We start from the raw sequence: 24,861 nt of genomic DNA, 5'->3' as shown, positions 1-24,861 counted from the left end.
TTGATTTCATGTCATCACTACTAGTTTCCTGTGTAATTAACTCCATGTATTTGTGCTCTAGAAAGAAGTAATTGTCCAATTTACAAAGCTGGCACTCCAACAGTTCAGAATGAAAGGCCTTTGTGGCAGAACAAACATAGTCTTCTGCTGAGTCATTGAATCCCCTCCCAACTCCTAGCCAGCGACTTTCTCATTTGATACAGTCTGAGAAAGTATTTACAGATAAGGAAAATAACTGCTTCTACAGGCTTTGCCAAGAAAAATATTCCCACAGAACCTCGTGGTCATTACTATTATTAACTCTTTCTTTGCTTCACTCTAAGTAATAGCTACAAGAATCTTTTAAGACCACTCTTGTGGACTGTTATTTCAAGTAACAAAAGGTTGCTTCATGTGTTGCTGTCTTTAAACCGTTAGGTTTTAGTTGTGAGAGATCCCCCACAGCCTGGGCTCATGTTTCCAGGGTGAGATCATCAGGAACTCCTCAAGCTCTTGCTCTTCCTGTTGGCATATAGTCAATTTTTTTAGCTACTGACTTTAGATTCATTTGTGCAACTTGCCAGAGTTTCTGCTTAAGCACACAACAGAACACAAGGCAAGCTCTTCGAGTCAGTACCATGCCTGATTATTTCCTAGAGTGAGGAGAAGTCTTTTGTGAATAAACTTTGACATCTATTAGGCTAATTTTTGGAGGGACATTTCTGCAGGCTCCCAGGGAAAGGGAGGTTGTGATGTTGCAGGAGTTACTCAGGAGCAATGGAGCTGCAAGTTGGAAAAGATGGCCATGCGAAGATGTGGGTTGTGTGACGAAGAGCCCGTGGTGGTGAGATGCTTAATGGTAGGTCTTCTTTCTCTGCTATGGGAAATAAGCCAGAGGAACTAAACCACACAGCTGTTAGGAAGGATCCTGACAGTCCCATGCTAGACAGAATGGCCAAAAAGTAGAAAAGTATATTATAAAAGGAAAACATGAGTCACAGTCCTATAAACATTTGCAGTTTGATTTGTCTAAAACACAGAGCCAGGAAAATCTGTGACACATCTTTGAACTATGAGGTCTAAGATTCTGCTTCCAATGAAAGAGAATAAACCCATGAAGATCTAAAAGCCTGTGATTCTAAATGGTGCTTTAGAGAAGCTCCCTCATGTCTGTCAAAAGATAAATCCCATGTGGTTTTTGTAAGAGTACAAGTGCAATCAGATGACAATTAATAATGATACATCTCTTGGATAAAGAAGATGGTATCTGCAGAGAAACAAAAAGCCTCATTCTCTGTTGGATGACAAGGAGTGCATTATTCTGTAGTTACCCTAGTGAAGCACAACTGGATAACGTAATTATTGCTTTCTGTTTAATGTTGTGAGTGACCCTGATTATGTATTGGAAAGAAGCAAACAGAAACAGTACACTTGTTTGTAGCAAACCAACCTATTTCCTTTCCTCACGAGCTCTTCCAATTTCTTTCTGGATCAGGCTTCTCTCAGGGGTACTGCCAAAATCCAGGGTTATCCATTCTTTCGCTTTTGTGAATCTGACTAGTAGGGAGTCCATCTGATAACCATTGTGGTGGGAGGGAAGAGTGAAGGTGAAGTAGGAAACTCACAGAAGCTTAGCAAGTCTGAGAGTAACCAGGTATTCAAAGACTTAACCCGCAAGTTTCTCTAGAAAAACATGCTCTAATTAAAACAATTTGTTTATGTCGCTGATCTTGCACCTACTAGAATATTGAAGGTCCCCCCACTGGTCAGAAAAGGGAGACTAACAAAGTATGAAATAGTATGAAGTTGGCAGTACAGCAGTATCTCACCTTTTTTATCAAACGTCTTTTCTTTTGCCATGCTACTCTGCGCGCTATGAAATACAACGTGAAGTGCACATTCCACAGGCGGCGGTCTTTGTCATAACCAGCTCTGTGATACGGTGCATCTGAGGCAGGGGAACATATGGCCCTTGTTGGTGCAGTTCAGAGGGTTCTAATTTCACTATCTCTGCTGCTAGGTTTGGACACTTACTGGCCTCATTTTTGGAATCACCTGGACACGTTCTCAGGCTGAGCTGGTGAACTGGGTTGAACTGGGCTGGCTGGAGGATCCCAGCCTGCTCCAAGTGTTAGATTTGTGGAAAGAGAGACTCCTCTTACCTTAGTTAGCACTGACCTTTCTTCTGCCTTTGTTTTCAGTCTGTAAAATGAGAATTATACCTCCTCTCCACAGCGAGTGTGTGCTCCTCTAGACAATCAATAAAAGAATGAGAAGAGATAAATCAATACCAGCTTGAGGCATCTGGCTACGTGCGATGTCTCTGTGAAGGAAGGAAAGCTGAGATCTCTCCCCAAAGAATGAGGTCTGTGTGTACTGAGCCTGTGACTTGGCCAGAGATCTCCCGATTATCGTTCCAGCTCTAAGGGGAGACTTGAGGCCTTCAGCTGACCCTGGCTGGCAGGGACGGAGCCTGCACATACCTCTGCCATCCCTGCTGTGACAGCAGGGCTTTTGTGCTTTGGTGATAAATGGAGCTTCTGCCTATTCCCATCCAGCAGTGAGGTAACACTCTCACCTCAATTTGTGATCCCTCTGAGGCTTAGAAAACATATGAGGGTTTGCATTTTTTTCTTATTTTTCAGGAGTCAGCAACCCCTGTCAGGAGATGTAGCTGTGACCGTATTAACAGCACATCATCTCCGCTTAGCAGCTTTCTGTGCCCATTGTCTCAGTAATGAAAAATATACCACATTCTAAACCACTGGTGAAGGGTCTAGAGGCTTTCTGAAAGGCAGCTCTGCTTATGGGGCTGTCTGAGGAAGCCACATGGATTTTCAAGAAGCGAAGTGTTCTGACTCAGAGTGGGTTGAGTCAGAAAGCAGGCAAATCTGAAACGGAGTTGGGACAGTGGGGAAGGTGGGATGGAGGAGGGCAGGAAGACTGCCTGCTTTTTCTCTACAGCCCTAAATCCTGCTTGACTTCAAGCTGTAGCCAGCTCTTTTCCCTCCCCTTTTTCATACTATCTCTTGTGAGCATGCAGGAGAAATTCACACCTATATTTTCTGAAAGAGCAGTATGGTGTACTGTATTAATAACAGTGTCGTCCCTTGTTTGCATTGCCTTCGGGCTTACAAGCTCATGGGCCGTGATTCCACTGCCCAGGCACTGCACAGGCAGAATAAAGCAATAATCTGCTGTCACACAGAGATCGTGATTTAAACACAAGACGAGGAAAACCAGATGGTTATAGCCAGGCAAGAAGAATAGGTTGGCAACAATGAGAAAATTAGTGATGTAGGCTCTAGGGCAGAAGAAATGCCTCCAAAAGCTTTGGCAACCATTAGGCTGTTGGAATGTGAAGTCCTTAAACACCCTCTCCTCTGCATTGTCCTCAGTTTGCCCAACTTTTCCCTCATGCATCCCTCCATCCTTTTTATTCAAATGAGCATTTCTATTGAATAAATATCAATCATTTTGCATAGAAAAAAAAACCATAAGCAAGTAGTGTTTAGAAGAAAAATAGCTGGAAAAAGGAATCTTCTCTGATATACCAGAAAAATGCATTAATAGGTAATTTACATAAATAATCTAGTACGTATATAATAGAGACAGATTATAATCTATATGCTTTTCTTCCTGACAAAATGATCTGTAACTTACCTGATAAATCACCCGGAGGTATCTGTCTTCGCTTTTTCTATTAGCTGTGTATTGAATTACTTGTTTCCTGTTTGCAATACAATACACTCAGTGTCTGTCACTAATGGGTTTACTGTTATGCTCTCCCCTAATGAAATTAAAGTGTGCTTTTAAAAAAATGGATCCAGTAGAATTTTCACAGCATTTTTATGCTATTTTATTTTATCAACAAAAAAGTTTGCATATTATAATTCTAAGTCCAGTTCTGCCCTGCAAATGAAAGTTTGGTTCAATATATATTTAATTTCTAGGTGCAGATTTTCAGCAGTGCTCAGCACATGTAGTTGCTGCGGAGTTATTTTGGATTGTTGACAATTACTGAAAAAAACATAGTTCTGAACAGGCAATATAAGATGTAAAATATTGTTTTGGTTATCCTGTTGCACAGGTCAGGGTTAGGTGTTCTTCTGTGAGTCATTTCTAAAATTTTATACCACTAGCACTAATTCATTGCACTGATTTATGTAAATAATGTTAGCCCCTGCTGCAGGTGGCACCAGCACCTGTACTGACAACAGCAGTTATCGCCTGTTAGGTGGGAAAGGACTCAGCACAACTGAATCTCAAGTTTCCTGCAAACTTTTCTCCCTCCAACAAAAAGATCTTAGAAGAATGTGTTCTTGACTGTGGCATGTGAATGCTGTTGCATCTTCTCAAGCCTTTGGAAAAGCAGCAGTGCCTGGCAGAGATTCACAGTCCACTAGGACTGGTTTCCAGGGGCGTATCTCGAGATATGCAACCTGGCCTTAGAGCCTGGTGCTGCAGAGGATCTAGCTGAGAAGCAAATTGCTTGAAGCTCACAAGTCTTCTTGAAAAATTTCTTTGGGCTTTTGGTTCACACTATTTTTTACCAAATGTATTACACATTGTTATTACATCTTTCAGATTCCTTACGTTATCATGGCTTAACTATGATTAGCTTAATCTATTAAAATAATGAATAAATCATGGCTAATAATATATTTTCTTGATCTTATTATAGTTTATGAAAATAATAACATCCATAACAAGCTCAGATTATATGCTCATAAATCACAATTACTGGGCTGTATTCCCTAAATGTATTTTGGGGCTCTAATATAAAAATATGTATCAGCTTGAGATCTCACTAAATTTAGAAAGCACTTGAAGTGTTGAAACACATCTCTTCAGTATCTCTGAAAAAGAACACAACTGTTGAGCTAAGGGATGGTCTACAAATGCCTCTCAGAAATGTCAGTGATTTAATGTCTGTGACATTTCTTCTCCCTAAGCAAAATAAATAGAAGTGGTTTGCACACTCAGACTGGATAGACAAGAAAAGAGGTAGACATTTAAATATGAAATTTCTGCCTGATCTCAAAAAAATGCGGTGAAAAGTAATCTTCAGACACAGTGATTAAACACAACTTTGTAGGTGACTAAACAGTTAAAACCAAATGGGATATTCAGATTAACGACACTTCACACAACTGTGGGCAAACTGCTGGCATGAATTGTTTTAGCTTCACTGAAGTCAATGACTGCTTTAGCTGCAGATCTGTACTCCGGTGCCTAGAAACAAAGGGTGAGGAGACATTTCTGATTCACATGGCAAGTGAGATGTGCAAAGGCCTGGGCGGTGGTGATGGCAACAAGTACGCTAACGCAGTATTAGAAAGTCTTAGGATGAGGCCAGGCTGCATGTCTGCCTCTGATCTCCCAGACAAGCATTGGGGAGAGGGATAGGATGGTACACACATTACAGTTTGGCAGAACTAGGGCCGGCTTGGCACAGAGCATGTCTGGGCTGCTGTGTCTGGGATCAGCCAATAGTCTAAAAACTTCAGAATATGAACTTCATCTGACTGCACTTCTGAAATCCTCCTAAAGCAGGAGACCGGGGCTTTGCAGTCCTAAACGTCGCTGCTGGTACCGTTGCCAGGCAATCAAACCAGTCAAAAAACTTCCTGTGTAAAGGCTAGGCTAAGGACTAAACAGAGCCCTGTGCTTTCAGAAGTCTTCTCCTGAGATGTTGCAGACAGTGTGGTCAGGCTGGCACTGCTGCCAGGGTCTTGCTGTCACGCGAAGTCACGATGTCAGTACAGTGATTGCTAAACACAGGGACGGACCTCTACAGCTCAGCTTGCGCAGGTTTACCAACCTTCAGCATTAGCCATGAGACGATGTACGACAGTACAATTCCTTCTTCCAGCCCGATGTTCTTCTGCACCTTACTGTTTGAAGCTATGATCCAGACAAGCTATGAGCTAATTATTACAGCCACAATTAGTCCAGCCACTCCTCTGCACTGAAAATAAGACCCATCAGGAAAGAAGCATTAGTCTTGGCAGACTTAATTGTTGCTTATTCTGGCTTTTACTTCAGATCCGAGAGAAGCCTAGACTTCCCAAGAATGCCTCTAGGTGAGACCAAATGTGATTCAGAAATCTGGGAGAGGATTTTTGTTACTGTTCAAGCAGAACTAGAGCAGTTCTTTGAACTTTGCTGCCTTCTAGTAGACGTTTGTGGTGCTCATTTAGTAAGAAGGGAAGGGCAGCAAAATTGGTTTGTTGTGTTTTGAAATGTCATTAGTTTAGTTATTTCTGATGGATTTAAAACTGCTCAGTAGTCTCCCTTTCATTGCAGCCATACCTGTATAAATGACCCTTCGCCCTGGCTGTGCTTCAAGGCAGGGAGCTTCAAAGATTCATCTTCACCTTTGTTCCATATCAGGAGGTTGTAACTCAACAGAGAAAGCCGTGCTTGCTCTCTGCTGTAATTATTTTTATTTACCACAGGGAACCTTCAGTTCCTTCTTTTCTGAATGGTCTTTCAGCCTTTTAGTTTCATTAATGCTTCCCAGCAAAAGCAATTAGTGATGACAACGTGTGCCCCAGTTATCCTGATAATTTGTGTTCTCTGGCAAGCTGTTTATGAAGACAACAAGATCACAATCTGATTTATGATGACCTTATGATTTTTATTTTAAATAAGAAACCAGAGACTGAAACAATACAGTCAGCCATGTAGTCAGTCCATCTGCCCACACACAAATTGTTCTATAAAGTACATTTTTATTATTTTTATCAAGTTTAGCTTTTAATATCTAAGAGCCTATTCTACAAATTAACAGACTTCTCTGTCCCAGATTTTGCCTATATTTTAGCTACAAATTTTTCTGGCTGTGTATTATGGCTTCTGTTCAGAAGTGGTGCTGATTTTTATAACAATGGGTTGCATCCTGGCTAAAACGCACTGCATTAGTGCTTCTCTTCGCGTGAGTTCCCTCCTGTTAAGCAGCTGGTTCTCCACTTACTTGTGGGTGTTCCCTAGCTACGTGGGTATTCCCTAGCTCTTCTGTAACTTCTAGTGGCTGCAATCAGATGTGACATTGGTCAGTACTGAAAAATACGAAGATGGATAGATTTTTCAACAAGGGCTGCTCTTTGTTTGGCTTGATGCAGGGCTACTTGATAGCTGGTTGGCTTCCAGTCTAGCCGTTATTTGTAACGTACAGTCCTGTAAGCATTTGACTCAACCCTGGCTGAGCAGGCTAAGCATTGTGAAAGCTAATGATGAAAGCTCATCTTTATTAACTGCAAATTATACTTTTAGTTATTTCTCTCCCCTTAGATGCCATTACTGGCTATGCTAGCTAGAATTAATTTTCTGATAATGAGGATTTGACCTGTTTCTCTCTCTGTCAGGTCCATTTTATGTGCTGTACGCACATAGCTTACCCACATCTGTATGTTTTGTTTTCTGAGCTGTCTTTATAGCTGCACAGCTAGCAGTGAAGTGCACCATTTCAAAGGTCCAGCCATTTGATATCCAAAAAAAGGACAATCCAGCACTGAGCACTTTCCTGTGCATAGCTCTGAGTCTGTTCCTTGGTTGCTGTTGCAATGGTCTGACCGGCATCTCTGTGACTCGAACCCTGGAAAGGGTGAAGGGGAGCTTTGGAAGGTGTCTGACCCATATATCACTATGGACTCAATATCGCAGGGCTGGTGGTCGGACTATGATCTATGCCTAATCATTATATGCTTAATGTTTAGTAGATGGTGTCCAAAATGCTGAGCAGCAAACAGCTCCAACGAGACTGTTTCAAGGGGACTGAATAAATCATGCAGAAGGGTGAACGCAGAGAAAAATAAAGCAAAACTGCCCTCTTAGGGCCCAGGCACCCTCCTGTCTGACATTTTCCTCCTGCTTAGACTATTTGTAAGAATATGATTTATTGCTTGCTTTTCCCCCACTGTTGTTCTCAGCTTCTGCAGTGGCGTTGGAATGAACGCTAACAGTTTTCCAAGTTTCTGACCTCGTCAACAGCTCACAAAACTGGACTAGAGTCTATTAAATCCTGACTTTTTACTTTGTAATAAGTTTCTTCTGTTCATTTTTAGCTACAGCAAATGCTTAAATCTCATGTCATTAAGATTTTGGTTTTAAGGAAACTTCTTTTTAGGGTGGGGTTTTTCCGGCATTGGTTAGTGGAGCGGGACGACATTTAGCCTTAGTCACTCTGATTTAACCATTACAGTCTTGCAAGATGGGGCTGTCTCCAGCGCCAGGTTACTGATGCAACCCTGACACTTGGATGCTGATTTTTCACCAGAGTGATCTTTTGTAATACTGTAGCTTAAGTAGGACACAATTTTACATGACTGGAAATATATCAGTGTGTCAAGGTTAAGTCACTGTATGTCAAGCCAGACAGGCGTATTTTACACACGCAGATGAAATTCCGAAACTCTGCTCATGTTGCTTAGCCACAGCTGTAGCTTTGTTTATTATCTAATTCTCCTAAAGTGATTCACTGTGGGAGACAACAGGCTGCTTGCAGTCACTGCTCTGCTCTGTGAAGCTTACAAAAACTCAGACTCAAAAGCGAGTATGAACCATATTTTATCTGAATTCCTGAGTTAAATCAGTGGCCAGAAGACCCCCACAGTGACTGGGGATGGAAGCATAAAGTAAATAAATTGATCAGATTTACTACCTCAGTCCAATCTCTGGAAATCAAACTACCAAAAAAAAAAAAAAAAAGAAAAAAAATCACTGTAGATAGTCTATAGTTTATGCTTGTTTGTAGTTAGATGCAATAAAAGGGTTCTGATCTTCTAATAACTGCTTTTCTCCAAAAGTCATTTCTTTCAATGTGACTGAGAACGTTACAGGGTTCAAATTTTCACAGCGAGGAAGGACAGTTAGCTCTGCCTGTGGGATCCAAATGAAAAGCAGCCTTGCTTTCCAAGGGGTTGTAAGTTCCCATCAAGCAAAACGCTTCTAGAAGCAAGCCCCTTTTACCTCTGTTCCTGAATAGGAGTCTGGGTCCCAGCGTCAGGCTGCCAGACTCAATCCCCCCAGAAAGATGTTGTAGGGCCAAAATAAGCAACTTGATTTTTAACCAGATTTTCAAAGTCAACAACCCAGTGCCCCCTACTGTCCACATATTACTGGCAGGTAAGAATCCCACTAAAAGGCCTGCTGATCACTATTCTATTTAATTTCTGTCCTCTGTCTTCTTACAGTCCCTTTTAAAAAATCTGTTGCTATATTTTCAAAGTGGATACTCATTTTATATTCAACAGAAGACATAAGCCTTTCTTAATTCACTCTACCAAATCTAATTGTGATTTGTATCTGTCTAAAGCTGCTTGTGTTGAAAGCCTTTTAATCATTCAGATAGTCCTTGTGAGTCAGGACAGTAAAATTCTGTAGCACAGAAAAAAGCTGCTGGCTTGACATTAAAGAGTTGAAGGCTAAACAAATGCCAGGGATTGGCTTTAAAAAGCTTCTGCTTCTTCAACAGGACCTCAGAATGGCTGTGGTGGTTACCTGAAAAATTCAGCTTATAGCTTTGGCTCTCCGGTCTCCAACGTGACCAGAAGATATGAGAAAAATCTGGACTGTGTATGGATCATAACTGCACCCGTAAACAAACTGATCAACCTCACCTTCACTTCATTCGTGCTTGAAGCACAGTCTGCTCAGACTTGCCGATACGATTATGTCAATGTAAGACAGCTGCGTATTTTAACAAGAAAATATCAGTGAGATACAATCCATTATCCTCTCCATGAGGTTAAAACTTAATTAATAGAAAATGGACTTATGAAGAAATTAAATTGCTTAATATCATATCGTCGGTGGGTTAGATTATTACTCCAGATGACATCCTGCCTTTTTGGAAACCAGTAAGAGTTCTAACATTGTTATGGGGACACGCTTCTGTTCTTAAGACTGCCTATATAAATGAGTCTTTATTTCTCAGAATAGAAGCAAAACAAAATCCAAGCACTTTGAAAGTAAACATGCAGATTCATTATCATGCAAAGTTGCTTGAAAAGACTTTAATTTATAAAACTTTGAATAAATAAAGTCTTTATGCTAAATGCTCACCTGTGAAAGCTATTTTCTTGGGGATGAGCATACAAAACATAGGATAGCAGAATGCTGCTAAAGAAGATCCAGCAAGGAGTGTTATACATCTTGTTGAACATTAGAGGAATGATACTAGGAATTAATTCTAAATTTTGGTGCATAAAATCAACCTTTCTCAGTGAAAAGCACTTCGAGATTACATATAAAAATTAAAACAGAATGCAAAATTAAAATGGAATAAATTTTTGATAGATTTTCTGAGACAGGACCAGAACGTTCCATAATGAGATTTACACTGTCCAACAGAATTTGTTAATATGGCAGTGAATAATTACAGTCATCAAGAACATCCTGTTAAAGCACAAGAGCACCTACTGCTTTCAAGTAACAGAAAGTGTAATGTCAGGAGGGGTCAGAGAACTATATTTTTATTTATTTGTTTGTTGTGCCTAAACTATTAGTGGCTTATATGGTTTTCTTCTTTTAGCTTTATGACGGAGATAATGAAAATGCCAATTTAGTTGGCACATTCTGTGGCTCTATGGTGCCAGCTCCTTTTCTTTCTACGCATAATTCCTTGACTGTGAAATTTATCACAGACAACTCTGTGGAAAGGGAGGGTTTCAATGTGACCTACGCTACAGTAGATCGTAAGTATACATATATTCGCGTGCATATATGGTTGTGACTCTTTTGTGGAAATATAGATTTAAACAATAAATCATCAAAATTTGTTCTAGATATAGGGCCCAGGAAGGTGCAAAGACAGCCCTTAGTATATCTCTACAGAGCACCTATGAGCAAGCTAAAAGCAGCACTGCTAGACCCCAGTGCAGTTCGCATTGGTCTTGCCTGGTTGCAGGGTGGCTGTCGGTCTGCAGTGCAAAGCAGGAACACTCTAGCATGCACTGTTAACAAATACGCTGATATTATAGGGAACAAACATTTATTTGAGTTTTACAACATACATTGACACAGCATTAGCATGTTTTACTTTTCTCCCTTCTGGAGAGTCACAGGTAAATACAAAATTATATTGTCCAGTGTAGTTTTGCTCAATAAATATTTTTTCCCAGTTGGAAAGTTTTTCACTCTGTGACGTTTATTACTACTTTACACAGGACTGTGTGGAGGAGTGTATAATGCAACTTCTACATCCCTGACTGCAATGTCTCCTAACTTCCCGAATGAATATCCACCATTTACTCTCTGCACTTGGGTCATTGATGCCCCTCTGCAGCAGCAAGTCAGGGTGGTGGTAGAGGCCTTCCACCTCCATTCCAGCCAGGACTGCTCTCAAAACTACCTAGAGCTCCAGGACTCACCAACAGTAAGAAATTTACAGTTGCTAGCATTCCCTGTTCACATTCAGTTCCCTTCACTCTTTGTAGAGAGGAGAAACCCACTGTTTGGTAACAGATTAATTGATGATTCTGTGTGAAGGGCACATCCAAAGCAATACGCACGGCGCCCCACTTAAGGTGTGTTATCTGGTCCACAGACTTCATGGAAGCACACTACACACACATTGAATCAGACGTAACAAGTGTTCGCCATTTTTTCACAGTTGCACCAAGTAACAGAGCTGACAAATTTCACACCCAGAAAATCCAACCCAACAGCAAGTTTTCATAAACTAATTGTACTTCCTCCCACCCAAGAACCATAATAAAAAAAAAAAATCATGCCAAGAAGAGTATTTGTAGAAAGCACCATAAAAAAAAAAGCTCTGTTCATGTCTCTTGTATTATATTATTCTAAATCTTTCATTGTTTCTCATGTTGGCATGAAAACACCTGTTACATTTGATTTGTTTCTCATAATAATTGAACATAAAATGTCAAGACATTATTAAGTGATTTCCATAAGAAGTTTAAAATGCGATTGCATAACTGGTGCAGAAAGTGTTGAGAGATCTATTCACCTCACGTTCAGTAAGTAGAAAACTCAATTATTTAGTAGAAGTAACTTGTGACATGTATTGAATTCCAGCACAGCCAAGGATCAGTCCATAGATTCTGTGGCACTGAAACTTTTCCAGTCCCTGAATTTTATTCTCATGATCGCACTGCCATTGTGACTTTCAAATCAGATGAATATATGGTTAATAATGGAGTCAGATTCACCTATCAAGCTACAGGTAAGACTGAAGAAATGTCTAAAAAATCCACCTACCATTCTCTTTGTTGATTCCATACAGTGAAAAGCAATACAGAGATCTGAAATGCTTACACGTTTCTGGTTTTCTGTCTCAAGGTTGCAGCAGAGAGTATAACCAGCCATTTGGTTACCTGAAGAGCCCTGGCTGGCCTGGCCATCTCCCCAATAATACGGACTGTTCTATCATTCTACGAGCTCCCCTGAATCACACAATCTCTCTCTTTTTCCACGCTTTCAGTTTGGAGGACAGCATCCAGTGTTCACATGATTTCCTAGAGGTATCAAGCAAGTATACATATTGTGTGGGCCTGTGTCAAAATCTGGTGAACTCAAAGGATATTAAGAAGCTTGGATCAAGTCTGACCTAAACTGACATTAAGGACTAATTTATTGCTACAATTTTATGGTGAAAGGTACTCAGATGTTATAGTAAGAGGTTAATCAATACATACTATAGTAAGTCCAAAACCAATGAATAAACAGTTTCATCATCAGCTAAATTATCTTTACCCAGCTCTTGCTAATGTTACCCAGTTAACAGAGTAAGTCAGGATAGTTTTCATCCAATATTAACATCTGTGCATGAACAGAAAGCCATAAATCTGAGTGCTTTTGTTCCAGCAGTAAATTCCATCTGCTTGACATTTTTCTTAAAAATATTTTTTTTCCAAAAAAGCATTTTTCTTTAAGAAAAAAAAGGAGCTCTAGTAACAAGTGTAGGATACTTGCAAAAGTACTTTTGTCAATAAAAATCATATCCTCTACACAGTCCTCACTTTGTCATTTGACGCTTGTTGAAGGTTTCCCTGTTCACTGGTCAGACAACAAAAATCAGATGTCTGTGGCAGAATAATTATTTAGTTCTCCTTTCATATCCTCTTTACTGTCTCAAGAAATGGATCTGAGCACCAGGATTATTGGAGCTCAGAAAAAAACCCAGATTAAATCTGAGCTATGTAATATGATCTGTCTTAATGTGACCAGGGAAAAGAGTGGTCTGCAGGGTAAAGAATTAATCTTTTCATCTGGAATATTGACATTTCTTCTGAAAAGTAAAACATGGGCTTGAATTGCAAAAGTACATCTTAGCTAGTCAAATAATTTTTTTCAGTCAGGAGATTATCACACTGTAAAATTTAGCTACCTCTTTCTGATTATACTTGTTCTGTGCAGTTACTTACAAAACTCAGACAGACTGGTTAATGATCTCTTTTTCCTTCCATACAAAAATATTTAGCAGGAAAAAGAACAGTATTAAAATGACAGTTATGGTATGCATGCAAGTCAGTACATAGTTTGTGCTGTGCTTGTATCACTGCGTAATGGTACTGGTGTATAACTGGCATAGCGATTTAATGTTCGCAATGTTTTGTGTGTCCCTTGAAGGTCAGAAATGGAAGTGATGTGCAATCACCACTACTCGGCAGGTTCTGTGGAAACACTGTGCCCAGTCCCATCTTCCCCAAAAATCATGTTGTCTACCTTCATTTCAAGAGTGATTTTTCAGGGGCTCATGATGGATATGAAATTACTTGGACTTCATCACCAAGTGGTAAGGCTGTAATTACAAAGTAATTCCACTTAGCAACTGTACATAGAGGGAAAATACAGAAATGTGGAATTCAGCCTGCTCAGTTTTCGCCCTGCCTCGTCAACACTTAAGACCTTCCCAAGCACCCACAGTCCACCCTATTCAGTCACTGGAGGGAGGTAGTTGCTGCTCAAGACCAGTATGGCAAGATCTAATTTATGTGATGGAAGCAATTTCCTCTCTCTAACGTTGACTTCAGCAACCTCAGAGGATTTAGTCCACTTAAGATGAAGATCTACCTCTTTCACTGAGAGGTCAAAAAATATCAGGAACTTGGGATCCACAGGATGGTGGTGATGGTGACTCAGCCTACTCCATTAATAGTCCAGTTGTGTTAAGCCCTAGGAACTAGGCACTGCTAAGCCTGAGGAAGACTGATATTAGCCCCTAGGAGATAACCTAACTATAATGCTGTGTAGTGACTATATCACAGACATATTCATAAATGGCTTATGAAATGGCAGTGAATAGTTGGGTAACAGTTTGTTCATGATACTCAGTTGCTGGAGGTAGGAAAGCTCATGGCCAGCTGAAAAGCTCTGCAGAATAACCTTACAGTACTGAGTGGCTCAGTGATTGTCGCGTTAAAAGGGGTAAGGGAGTTGATAAGCGGCAAAAGGAGAGCCCTCCCGTTGAGTCACGAGGTTCAGAGCAGACCCCCTTGCGTTCTAAACTCTCTCTCAGAGAGGAGTCTAGGTGCGGCTGAATCAACTCCTAGTCCCAGACTTGGTCAACGGTTTGTCTAAAGGGTTAAGCTTGTAGCCACTTATCAGATTCATCTTGCCTGTCAGAGCCCCTCCAAGGACTTTCACTGAAACAGTTTCGCAAAGTTGAAGCAATAGGTAATTTATTCAAGCGACAGGTATCACAGATTTGGGATCGCCGTTGATAAATGCACAGACTGCAAAAACCAAGCTCAAAGTAATGGTTTAGCGCTTTAGTTAACAATGTGTTCCTGGGGATACGTCTGACAAAGTCAGAAGCACAACTCTTACCAAAGAGGCGTCCCTTCCTGGGGAGGAAAGAGAGGTTCAGGCTCGTCAACCCATCCATCAGATAAGGTTCTCGCTTGGCTCCTCCTCCCAAAGAGAGTTTTCAGGTGCCAGTTTTTATATGTTTGAAAATCTTTTTGTGAGGTGGGACTAAGTCAATTATTGTGTATCTATTGGTTCTTGCCATGGAATGTCGTGTTGTCAGAAGCGGGACTCAGCAGTTTGACATGCCTATGGAGTGGGGATCTTGGTATGTGCTTCCAGGGGCCATCTGTTCTTTATCCAAAGCAATCTCTGGCTGTGCAGCCTCCTCGGCGCCCTATAGATCACTTGGTTTACAGTGATGGGCTATCCCCCTTTACTTCTGTCTGATAAGCACAAGTTAATTGCTCCTTTTGTTAACTCTTTGGCTCTTGACGCCTGAGTCCGAGCATGTCTTTCATCTTGCATTGACAAATCCAGCAAGGCCATCAATTACAGTAATGAAAAGGCAGATAAAGTTCAGTGAAGGAAAGTGTTGATGATGAATATGAGCAAAAAAAGACAATCCTAACTTTACTTATAGAAATATGGACTCTGAGTTGACTTATAGAACTCAGCAACAAGATCTTGGGAGCAAAATAGTTCCATGAAAAGAAGAGCTAACTGCTCACTAATAGTCAAGTAGGCTAGCACAATGCTAGGAATTGTTGGGAAAGGAAGAGAGAACAAATAGACAGTCACTCTATAAATGCATAGTTCACACACAAATTGAATGACATGCACAGTTTTGATCTCCTCCTCTTATAAAGAATCGAGTATAACTAAGGGCTCAACATAAAAAATGGCCTCTGTATGAAGTATGCTGAGGATAAGAAACTAGTGATGTCTATAAAATTGAGTGATATTGGACAATAGTCATCAACTGTTCATTGACTTTTCCCACAGAAGAACTAGAGGCCTTCAGATAAAGCCAGGAGGTGGTAGGTTCAAACCAAACCAAACTAAACAGTTGTTCACACGGTATGCAGTTAAGCTGTGGAGCTCCTTGCCATAGGATGCTACAAATTTACATGATTCGAGGGCTACCTGAACAAGTTCATGGAAGACATCTGATAAAGATTATTAAATACAAAGATGCCATCTCTGGAAGCCGTGAGATGAAAATTCTTGGAGACTCTGAGAGTAATCTGGGGCATGATCTGCACATGATTCCTCTTACAACTTGGATTTTTCCCAGGACATCTTCTTCTGTCCACTGTTGGAGATTGAATTTTGGTATAAATGGCCTTTAGTTTACCTAATACGACTATTTTCTCTGAGGTGTTCTCTGCATTTTTTTATCAGGTGAGGATTCACTACTTTTCATTCCAAAGAACAGGCAAAGAGCATTTGTCTCTAGTTGAGTAGCTGGGAACTGAACTGACTAAGGCACAGACTTAACACTTTGGTTCCTGTTTCAAAGAGTTTTGGGGGTTTTGATTTTTAATATCCAGTGATGGTCTAATGCTCATTGCATATCCTTCTCAGGCTATCCTTCTTAGGCTAAGATAGAGCCTAAGATTTGTCTCTTATTGCAATAATGCTCTTATCCACATTCATTGTTCCAGCTCCTAGCGCCTCTGTGTTTTTCAGTGCTACTACTAATACTGTACTAATGTACTACACCATATAGTATCTTGTGAAACTAAGCCTTCCATGCTAATTAAAAGTGTCTGTTTCCAGGATGTGGAGGAACATTATACGGCAGCACTGGCTCATTTGCTAGTCCCAGCTACCCGGCAAGTTACCACAACAACACTGACTGCGAGTGGGCCATTAGTGCGCCCCAGGGACGAATTGTCACCGTGAACTTTGATTTCATCAGCATCGATGACCCAGGGGACTGCAGCAGCAACTACCTGACCCTGTACAACGGGCCAGACGCCAGCTATCCCCCAGCTGGGCCATACTGCGGGATGGTACGTATGCCCTACAGTCTGAGCCCCTCTTAGTGGCCAAAATGTATCTTTACTCTCTCATGTTTAGTACTGTTTCCCCAATTATGGCGTGAATTCCATACAGAGGAGTGTAAGTGAAGGGGTGAGGCCTTCCAATGCAAACCTTACAGGGACATCTAGTGGGAGGCATCAGTAAGCTCTTTTGCTCGGTATTCAGTTGTGTCTTTGATTTAAATATTTGTAATATCCTGAGAGAGAAATGCAAAAGCAGCACCTAGCACAGACATGAGGTCCCTTCCAAACTATGACCCAATTTGTGCCTCAGTTTTAACTTTCTGACTGGCTTTTCCAAAGAATCTTGGTGTTCTATAAAGCTTTTCATTTTTCTTGTCTTTACATTTAGGATACAAACATCGCCCCATTTACTGCTACATCTCATCAAGTCTATATCAAATTTCATGCTGAATATGTGACTTTACCATCAGGATTCCTGTTAAGCTGGACGAGCTAGAACACTATTTGGGAGAAGTATATTACCTTTTCTTGCTCTACTGAAGAGACCTTCAATCATAAAATAAGTCCGAAATCTAGTTATGACAATTGCAACTGAAGTAAAGCCTTTTAAAAATTATTGTAAGTGTAGCTGTTACAAATTTAGAGCTCTGTCAAAAAAAAAGTGATCTCCCATTGTACTGAAAATAAACTATTATGTACCCAACTGTGAAAATGAGGTTATGCTAGTTTTTGAAATGTATTTTTTATATTCTTCTACATAATTTCAAACACTGAGTAAATATGCCAAAAAAAGAAGCTTTACATTTAATGCCATAGGAAGTGAATTAGCCAGGATAAAACATAAACACAAAATATTCAATGTAAAGTTGATAAGAGGAGCTAAGATACAAAGTCGTCTCTAGTTCTATGGAGTGATATGGGTTTGTTGCAAGCAACTTTGAAAGCATTATCTAGGTTTTTATTCAAACTACAACCAAATCAGACATTGCCAAAATATGGCCCTTGTCCTACTACCATTTACACAGATAGGTTTGCTGAAGAATGTTCTCTAATGCTGTGGACCAGGATGAAGAACCCAGCAGAATAAAGTGCTCAAGCGTTCACTGAAGTTTAACACAGTGAGGATGTGCTATCATATCAAATCTTAACCACATCGAGAAGTAATGTCAGGATCATGTTCAATATACACAAATACCCATGATTATATTTATTGAGTTATATCTTTAAGCTTCAAAACCTATTTTACAACTGAATTTATGAAAAACTTGTGAGATTCTTAGTGACCGATTCACCTTCCTAGTCAGCTTGTAGGAAACTTCGTAGACATTTGGAAAATGGATATAACTTCAGAATAGGGCAGACATTAAAATATCAGTTGACTTGTGACTAGAATTAGTTTGTTCCTTCCCAAGGCTAACACACATCATGCATAAAATATGTTGTTGGTGGGGTATACAGAGGACACTGATTCCCACTGTGAAACATTTTTTGTCACAACCCAGAACGAATGACCAATTCATGTCCCAGATGTCACCTGTGACGAACGGGCAAGAGGAATTTACACCACAGCAGACGAACGCGAGCCTCATCAGAACTCTGATGCCATAACTATTATAAAGAGTCAGTCACAGTGAAAGCAATTCCTTAACATGATTATTGCAATAATTAATTATGAAATGATATTAAGTGTTAATGACAGTTCTAACAAAACCCAGAAACTCTTTCAAGATTTCCCAGTGAATGCTGAAAAAGTCCTCATTCCACAAAGACACAAAACTTTATAGTGGCTGAGAAGCCATCTTGGTTAAAAGAAAATGTTGAAAACACAGAAAAGACAAAAAGGGCAAAAAGGTGGATGGCAAGCTACAAAATACAACTCAAAATGATCTAGTAATAACTTACAAAGAGAGAAACCTGTGAATTCCCACCCGTCAACAGAATTGCATGTAAGCCAGCATTTTAAAATTGTCCAAGCACCAAGATAAACCTAGCCTATGTACAAGTGGTACTGCTGCTAACGCGTGGAAGTACAACGTGGGTAAAGGAGAAAGACCTGTATTCGGATGAAACTAGGAGACATTTATGTCCTACTGGGCTGCTGGCAGAACAGAACATTTCTCTAATAAGGGAAGACAAAAAAGACCATACAGTCCAACTAAACATTTTCAGAATACTGGCCCAGAAAACTTGTGCTCAGATTCATCACCAAATCGATTTCATATTAGCAATCCAGCGACGATACAATCTTAGTCCATAAAATTTATTAAAAAGCCCACAAAAGGGATAGCAAGCAGAAAAGAAAACAAAGCCGTGTGAACTACCTGGAGATAAAGCTACAAAATAAGCTCTAAATAGAGTGGCACGTAAGAAAGACATTGCAGGTACAACGAAGCATGGCTTCGCCTGCTTGCCTGCAGAGATCAGGAACAAGCTGATTTCTTCCTTGTGGACGGCTGCATGATGGGGCTTTGTGGACGTCCATTGCAGTTTTGACCTTCCTGTGAATGCCCGTGGATTTGGTGCAGTTGGTGCAGGGCAGAGAACCCCCTCCGAGATCTGGCTGCTGGCTCTTGCGCAGCCCACCTGGGAGCCCCAGGGGAAAGGGCAGTGGATGTCTCCCAAGCCAGCTCCCCGCCACTGCAGGTCGTGCTCCGCCATACGCTCATTTCTCTTCTCAACAATGGAACCCGTCCTGATGGACAACGAGTTCTCAGGGCAAACCTCGGCCTTGTCAGAAGCCTGACAGAGCACAGACTGACAAACAGTAGAAACCTGTACGTGGTTTTAATGACTGAAGTTCATCAGTGGCTTTTTGAGACTGGTACCAGTCACACATCACACAGTTCATGGACGTGACGTCGAGCTCCCCAAGGACGCTCGCCGTGCTGAGGCTGCCCTGCTGCTGGCTGAGTGAGCGGTGTGCAGACGCAACCCGGCGACCTGGGATGTGCCCGAGGCCACTCTGGTCACACGTCCTTCGGCCTTAAGCTCTACAGGGGAACTGTGGTTAACCTGACGAGTTTGCTGAAATCTCTACTTCAAAAAGATCCATTTCACTAAGAAAAAAAGCGTGTTTCACTTTAAAGCAGATTAAACGATTTCGGACTTTTTTGGTGTGATAAATACTTGCTCTTGGCATGAGTTTCTGTCACAAGGTCAAACAAATTTTACGGAATCATTGAACTTCTGCAGAAGCAAAGACTAAAGAGCACTACGAATCGGAGGAAGAGAAATTTGTAAGCTTTTTTTTTTACTTGAACAATAACTAAGGATTGGTGCATCTTAAAATGTTACAATTACTCCATATCTGTGCATAATTGTATTTACAAATGAGTAAAATGCATGAGGCTCTTTCGAAAAAAACTGAGAGTGCAGCAGAGAATTTGTGCTCATGAAGACTGTTGAATGAAGCTGCTGGTACAAGGTTCAATTGATCTAGCGCAACTGACTCTCGCCAGAAATAGTCAAAGTCTAAAATTAGAGTAAATTATCAAACCCATTCTTTAAAAAAACAGGAACACAGTAACCCACTGCTGGCCTCTAACATTTTATCTGAGGAACCGCAACAGAGATACCACTGCAGAAGTATTAAAGTGGAGGTCCTTAGAGGAGAGAGCTGGTGCTAAGCCATGTTTCTGTCTTGGAAGGTAAGGAGTCATTTAAAACACTTGCTTTAAAATGAATGCACAGCGAAAGCAAACAGGAACAACTAACCAGATAATTTAAAAAGAATTATTTCATGAGACTTCAATGGGGTATTTTTGCAGTGTACAATTCAAAAGACAAAATCTGTGTTTGGTAAGATTTATGCCTTCATCTCACAATACTGGCATGAATATCTTTGCTTTTATGTCTGTGCACATTGCTGTCTATTGTATAGATGATGTCGTAGTTGTGAACGCTGCGTGTCCGTACTGTGATACCTGCGCGACCACAACCAACCTCCCCCCTGCCAGTGACACAGCACGGATAATGAGCGTCCGTGTTTTCACTTCCTACAGCTGGCGTGTTTTTAGCTTATGTGTAACTCTTCTTCTGCATGTCACTATACATATTTAATCTTATATCAAGTTGTATTTTATGAGACAGTTACATATGGATGGCAAGCACTACAAAGACAAGGATTTGACGAATAAGCCCTAAAAGGTCCGTAACGCTATTTTTTAATTGCCCTTCCTGTGTGGCAGGGCTGTTCTTTGTAAACACTAAATGAGAACTAATACCAGAACAAGATCGTTGGGGCTATAGTTACTTGAAGAAAAGGAGAGAGAAGATATACAGCTAAAATGCTAGAAATCGTGGTGCTGGTCAATTTAAAAGATCAGCTAATTTTAGTTAAATTTACAAAGCAACTTTGACTGAAAAACAGTTTTAACTCGGCTCATAAAGCATAGGAGGAGGTGTCTCAGTTTCCCACAGTAACTCAAGATAAGTGTTCTAGGTACCAGAATTAATATATTCGGTGTAAGTATTTTCTGTCAGCTGCCAAACTAAAACTGCAGAATTATTCTGCAGTCCTGGTTATAATGGAATGTAACAAAAATTCATAGCATTGACTACTGTTCATAATGACAACAACAGCAACAATACAGGATCACTAACAAATAAATGTTTAAAATGTTTACTAGCTGATAATAAAAATAGAGGCCAAATTCTAGAAGTTTGCTTTTATAAGGCAAGGATCAGCAAAATAAATATTTTGTGCCAGTTAGCACACATAATTACTGTGATGTCGATGGATGAATTTTTAGCAGCAGTGCCTAGCAGTATACAACTGTCTGTGCAGGTGCATGTTGCTGTTGTATCGTTTTGACGACACGCTAACCCTGCATTGAAGTTGACCGTTATGATAGCTTTTCTTGGAGGGGGGAAAAAAAAAAGGATTAAAAATAGAATAACAACATAAAACCTCATTTCCTTGGTTAGAAGAACTACCTAGGACAGCCAGAGCAAGGGCAGTGTCAGGCATTTAAGCTAAGTGACAAATTTAGAACAAATCTGACATATATCAAAGATATTTTATAGTTGTTTCATAAGCAAAAATTCAGTAGCTGGATAGTACAATGAGACTTAAATTGGAACAGCCTGTACGGCCAGCTCGACCGTCGCAGGTGGTGGGAGGGCTGTGCTGGCTGGTCCTCAGCCGTGGGCTGACCAGCCCTCCAGCCGCAGGTACGGAGCGAGCTGGGGATCCCGGGGGGCCAAAGGGGTTCCAGGGGAACACGACGTACTGGGAAGAGGCAGTGGGGTAAGGGAGGGGAGGTGGGGTTACTGCGGTGGCATAGGCCCTCTGCAGGGAATCAGTCTGGGCGAGTATGACTGCTGATGGAACAACCCGAAAATCAAGTTTTTGAGATAGGGAAAGGACCTGACCCTTGCATAGTGTGGCGCATGCGCTGACCTTCCCGCTCCTCCTCATCCAGTCAATACTTACCGCCTCACGAGGAGCTGGGAAGCTTTGGAAGGAAGGCTTGACAGCAGCTCCTCTTTGCCAAATCCAGTGCAGACCGGGCTAGCGTATTGATGAGTGTGTTTACCAGATGAAAGAGTTGCTACAGCGGGAACCAAAGTAGATCACATAGATGGTGTGAGCGACAGAAGAATGATTTACACAAGAGGATAATGAAAGCGGATGGATGGTAAAAAAACCCCAACCCTGACTAAAGGGAATAACGGCAATATGTTTATTAAGTGGGGAGTAGTTAAATACTTCTACGGTAGGGCTAGAATGTGCACGTCCAGGCCACGTGCAATGTAATTCACTACTGTTTTGGTCACTGCATAAATGGGGCAGCAAAAAGCCAGGGGAGCTTCTCACTAGCCATGAAGACACTGTTTTGTGAGCATCTTGTCACAGTCACTTGTGCTTTATCTGTTTGTTGGAAAAAGCAAGTTATAACCCTGTTCTATAGGCAATAAACCTGCCTAAGCCCTTGCTACTAAATGAAGCCTGCGATGGTTGTCCATGAAACAAGAACAATAGACATGCTGGCACCTAGGTATTTGGGACAACTGACTGGGGGCAATCAGGGCATTTTCTTAGACAGTAAAGGGATCTGGATTCATGTTCCCACAGACAAAAAGGAACTGTTCATCATTGTCTTGTACATCCAAGCGACCGTGTCCTCTGCTGAGCAACCTCGGTAAAAGGAAGTTCTTCCAGTTGTGTCTTGTAAGAAATACCTGAAAGCAGCCTGTAACTTCAGGAAAGGGCTCAAGGTAGCAAACGCCATTAAGGGATAAACATGCTACAACTCTGCAACTCAGAGTTCAATCCTTACATTCCTACAAAAGGAAAAGCTGAAGTTACACCTCCAGCAGCATTCCTCATTTGCTGGTTGGTTTCTGTGGATATTATTTTTAGGCTTCTGAGTAACACTGTGCAGCACACAGGGACCGCACACGTAAAATTCAAGGCTGTGGTTCTCAACGGGTGCCCTGGCCTTAGGTCATTTTATAGATTTAGTCATTAATTTCTCTGAGCTTCCCTATCTGTCCAATGACAGTAAGTAGGAACTTCTTAACTCCTATCAAGGATATTATATGCGTAACTACATTCCAAGCAGTACGGCTGTAACTCCGACCCCGTGGCAACAAGGCCAATAGAAAGTGCTCAGAACCCAGGCCCAGCCTTGAGACCAATTTTGCAGCTAGAGCTGACTAGAAAATTCACAAAGAAACCCTAAGAAATGGAAACCACTGAGTCATTGAACTCTAATCTTTTTGCCTTACGTGGCCTTTGCCAAACTTTTGAGTGCTCCGAAATTCTGTTAATAATAATAATGTAATAAATAACATAATAATAATAATAAATGTATATTTAATAATAAGACTGTATCGATGGGCCGAGGCCAACTGTATGAGGTTCAACAAGGCCAAGTGCCAGGTCCTGCACTTGGGTCACAACAACCCCATGCAATGCTACAGGCCTGGGGAAGAGTGCCTGGAAAGCTGCCCCGGGGAAAAGGACCTGGGGGTGCTGGTTGACAGCCGGCTGAACATGAGCCAGCAGTGTGCCCTGGTTGCCAAGAAGGCCAACAGCATCCTGTCTTGTGTCAGGAATAGTGTGGCCAGCAGGAGTAGGGAGGTGATCATGCCCCTGTACTTGGCACTGGTGAGGCCGCACCTGCAGTACTGTGTTCAGTTTTGGGCCCCTCACTTCAAGAAAGACATTGAGGTGCTGGAGTGTGTCCAGAGAAGGGCTACGAGGCTGGTGAAGGGTCTGGAGAACAAGTCTCATGAGGAGCGGCTGAGGGAGCTGGGGCTGTTTAGCCTGGAGGAGGCTGAGGGGAGAGCTTTTGCTCTCTACAGCTACCTGAAAGGAGGTTGTAGTGAGGTGGGTGTTGGTCTCTTCTCTTAGGTACTAGTGATAGGATGAGAGGCAATGGCTTCTAGTTGTGTCAGGGGAGGTTTAGATTGGTATTAGCAAAAATTTCTTTATTGAAAGAGTGGTCAGGCATTGGAACAGGCTGCCCAGGGAAGTGGTTGGGTCACCATCCCTGGAGGTGTTCAAAAAACCTGTAGATGTGGCAGTTCAGGACATGGTTTAGCAGGCATGGTGGTGCTGGGTTGACGGTTGGACTCGATGATCTTGGAGGTCTTTTCCAACCTTAATGATTCTATGAAACCCTGCCTGCCCAGATCCAAGGGCACCTGCGCTTCCCAGCCCCACAGCTCCGCAGCTTCTCCCGTCCCCTGTGCTGCCCGGAGGCAGAGCTCGCACGCCGTGCAGCGCTGCCCACCCGCCGCGGCACCACCACCCCTGCCAGGGCCCTAGCGGCTGCCGCCGCCCGCAGCGCTCCCTGCCCAAGGACGCCGCGGCGCCCGCTGCTCCCCGCTGCGAAGCCAGAGCCACCACAACGCATCCTCCCGGCCCCACCAGGGGCCCTCCGAGCGCTGAAGAAACGGAAACCGGCGCCAGCGTTGTGTTCAGAGCAGACGGCCGCGAGGGGCCGCGAGGGGTACGCCGCCACCCGCCGCCACCGCGTATGCGCCAGAACCGCACTCGCTCCAGCGTAACCCCAGAGGCTTGCGGCCTAAGACCCGCTATCACCTACGGGGCGCGCTTATTGGCCAGCGACCCTTCCTCCGGAGCTCCCAGCCAATGACCAGCGGGTCGGCACTGAGGCGGCGCGCTGATTGGCCCGAGGCCTTC

General features: G+C 41.9%; 2 protein-coding genes across 3 annotated transcripts in view; both read left to right on the top strand.

Moving 5' to 3' along the window:
• CUBN (cubilin) overlaps positions 1-17,384 on the top strand; it is a 151,919-nt gene extending 134,535 nt beyond the window's left edge. Inside the window, exons 60-67 of the mRNA XM_075417480.1 lie at positions 9,458-9,663; positions 10,517-10,679; positions 11,151-11,359; positions 12,022-12,169; positions 12,286-12,467; positions 13,576-13,741; positions 16,477-16,712; positions 17,095-17,384. Of these exons, the coding sequence (XP_075273595.1) occupies positions 9,458-9,663; positions 10,517-10,679; positions 11,151-11,359; positions 12,022-12,169; positions 12,286-12,467; positions 13,576-13,741; positions 16,477-16,712; positions 17,095-17,202 (1,418 nt within the window). The 3' untranslated portion in view covers positions 17,203-17,384. The remainder of the gene's footprint in view (positions 1-9,457; positions 9,664-10,516; positions 10,680-11,150; positions 11,360-12,021; positions 12,170-12,285; positions 12,468-13,575; positions 13,742-16,476; positions 16,713-17,094) is intronic.
• Positions 17,385-20,256: 2,872 nt separating this feature from the next.
• RSU1 (Ras suppressor protein 1) overlaps positions 20,257-24,861 on the top strand; it is a 120,395-nt gene continuing 115,790 nt past the window's right edge. For both annotated transcript variants that reach the window (XR_012763779.1, XM_075419440.1), the window contains exon 1: positions 20,257-20,353. Coding sequence is in view for 1 of the 2 variants with exons in the window: in XM_075419440.1 (XP_075275555.1) it covers positions 20,336-20,353 (18 nt within the window). In the remaining variant the exon portion in view is untranslated. The remainder of the gene's footprint in view (positions 20,354-24,861) is intronic.

Source organism: Opisthocomus hoazin, chromosome 4 (assembly GCF_030867145.1).
Source record: "Opisthocomus hoazin isolate bOpiHoa1 chromosome 4, bOpiHoa1.hap1, whole genome shotgun sequence".
NCBI lineage: Eukaryota > Metazoa > Chordata > Aves > Opisthocomiformes > Opisthocomidae > Opisthocomus > Opisthocomus hoazin.
This window is presented reverse-complemented; position numbering and strand designations above follow the sequence as displayed.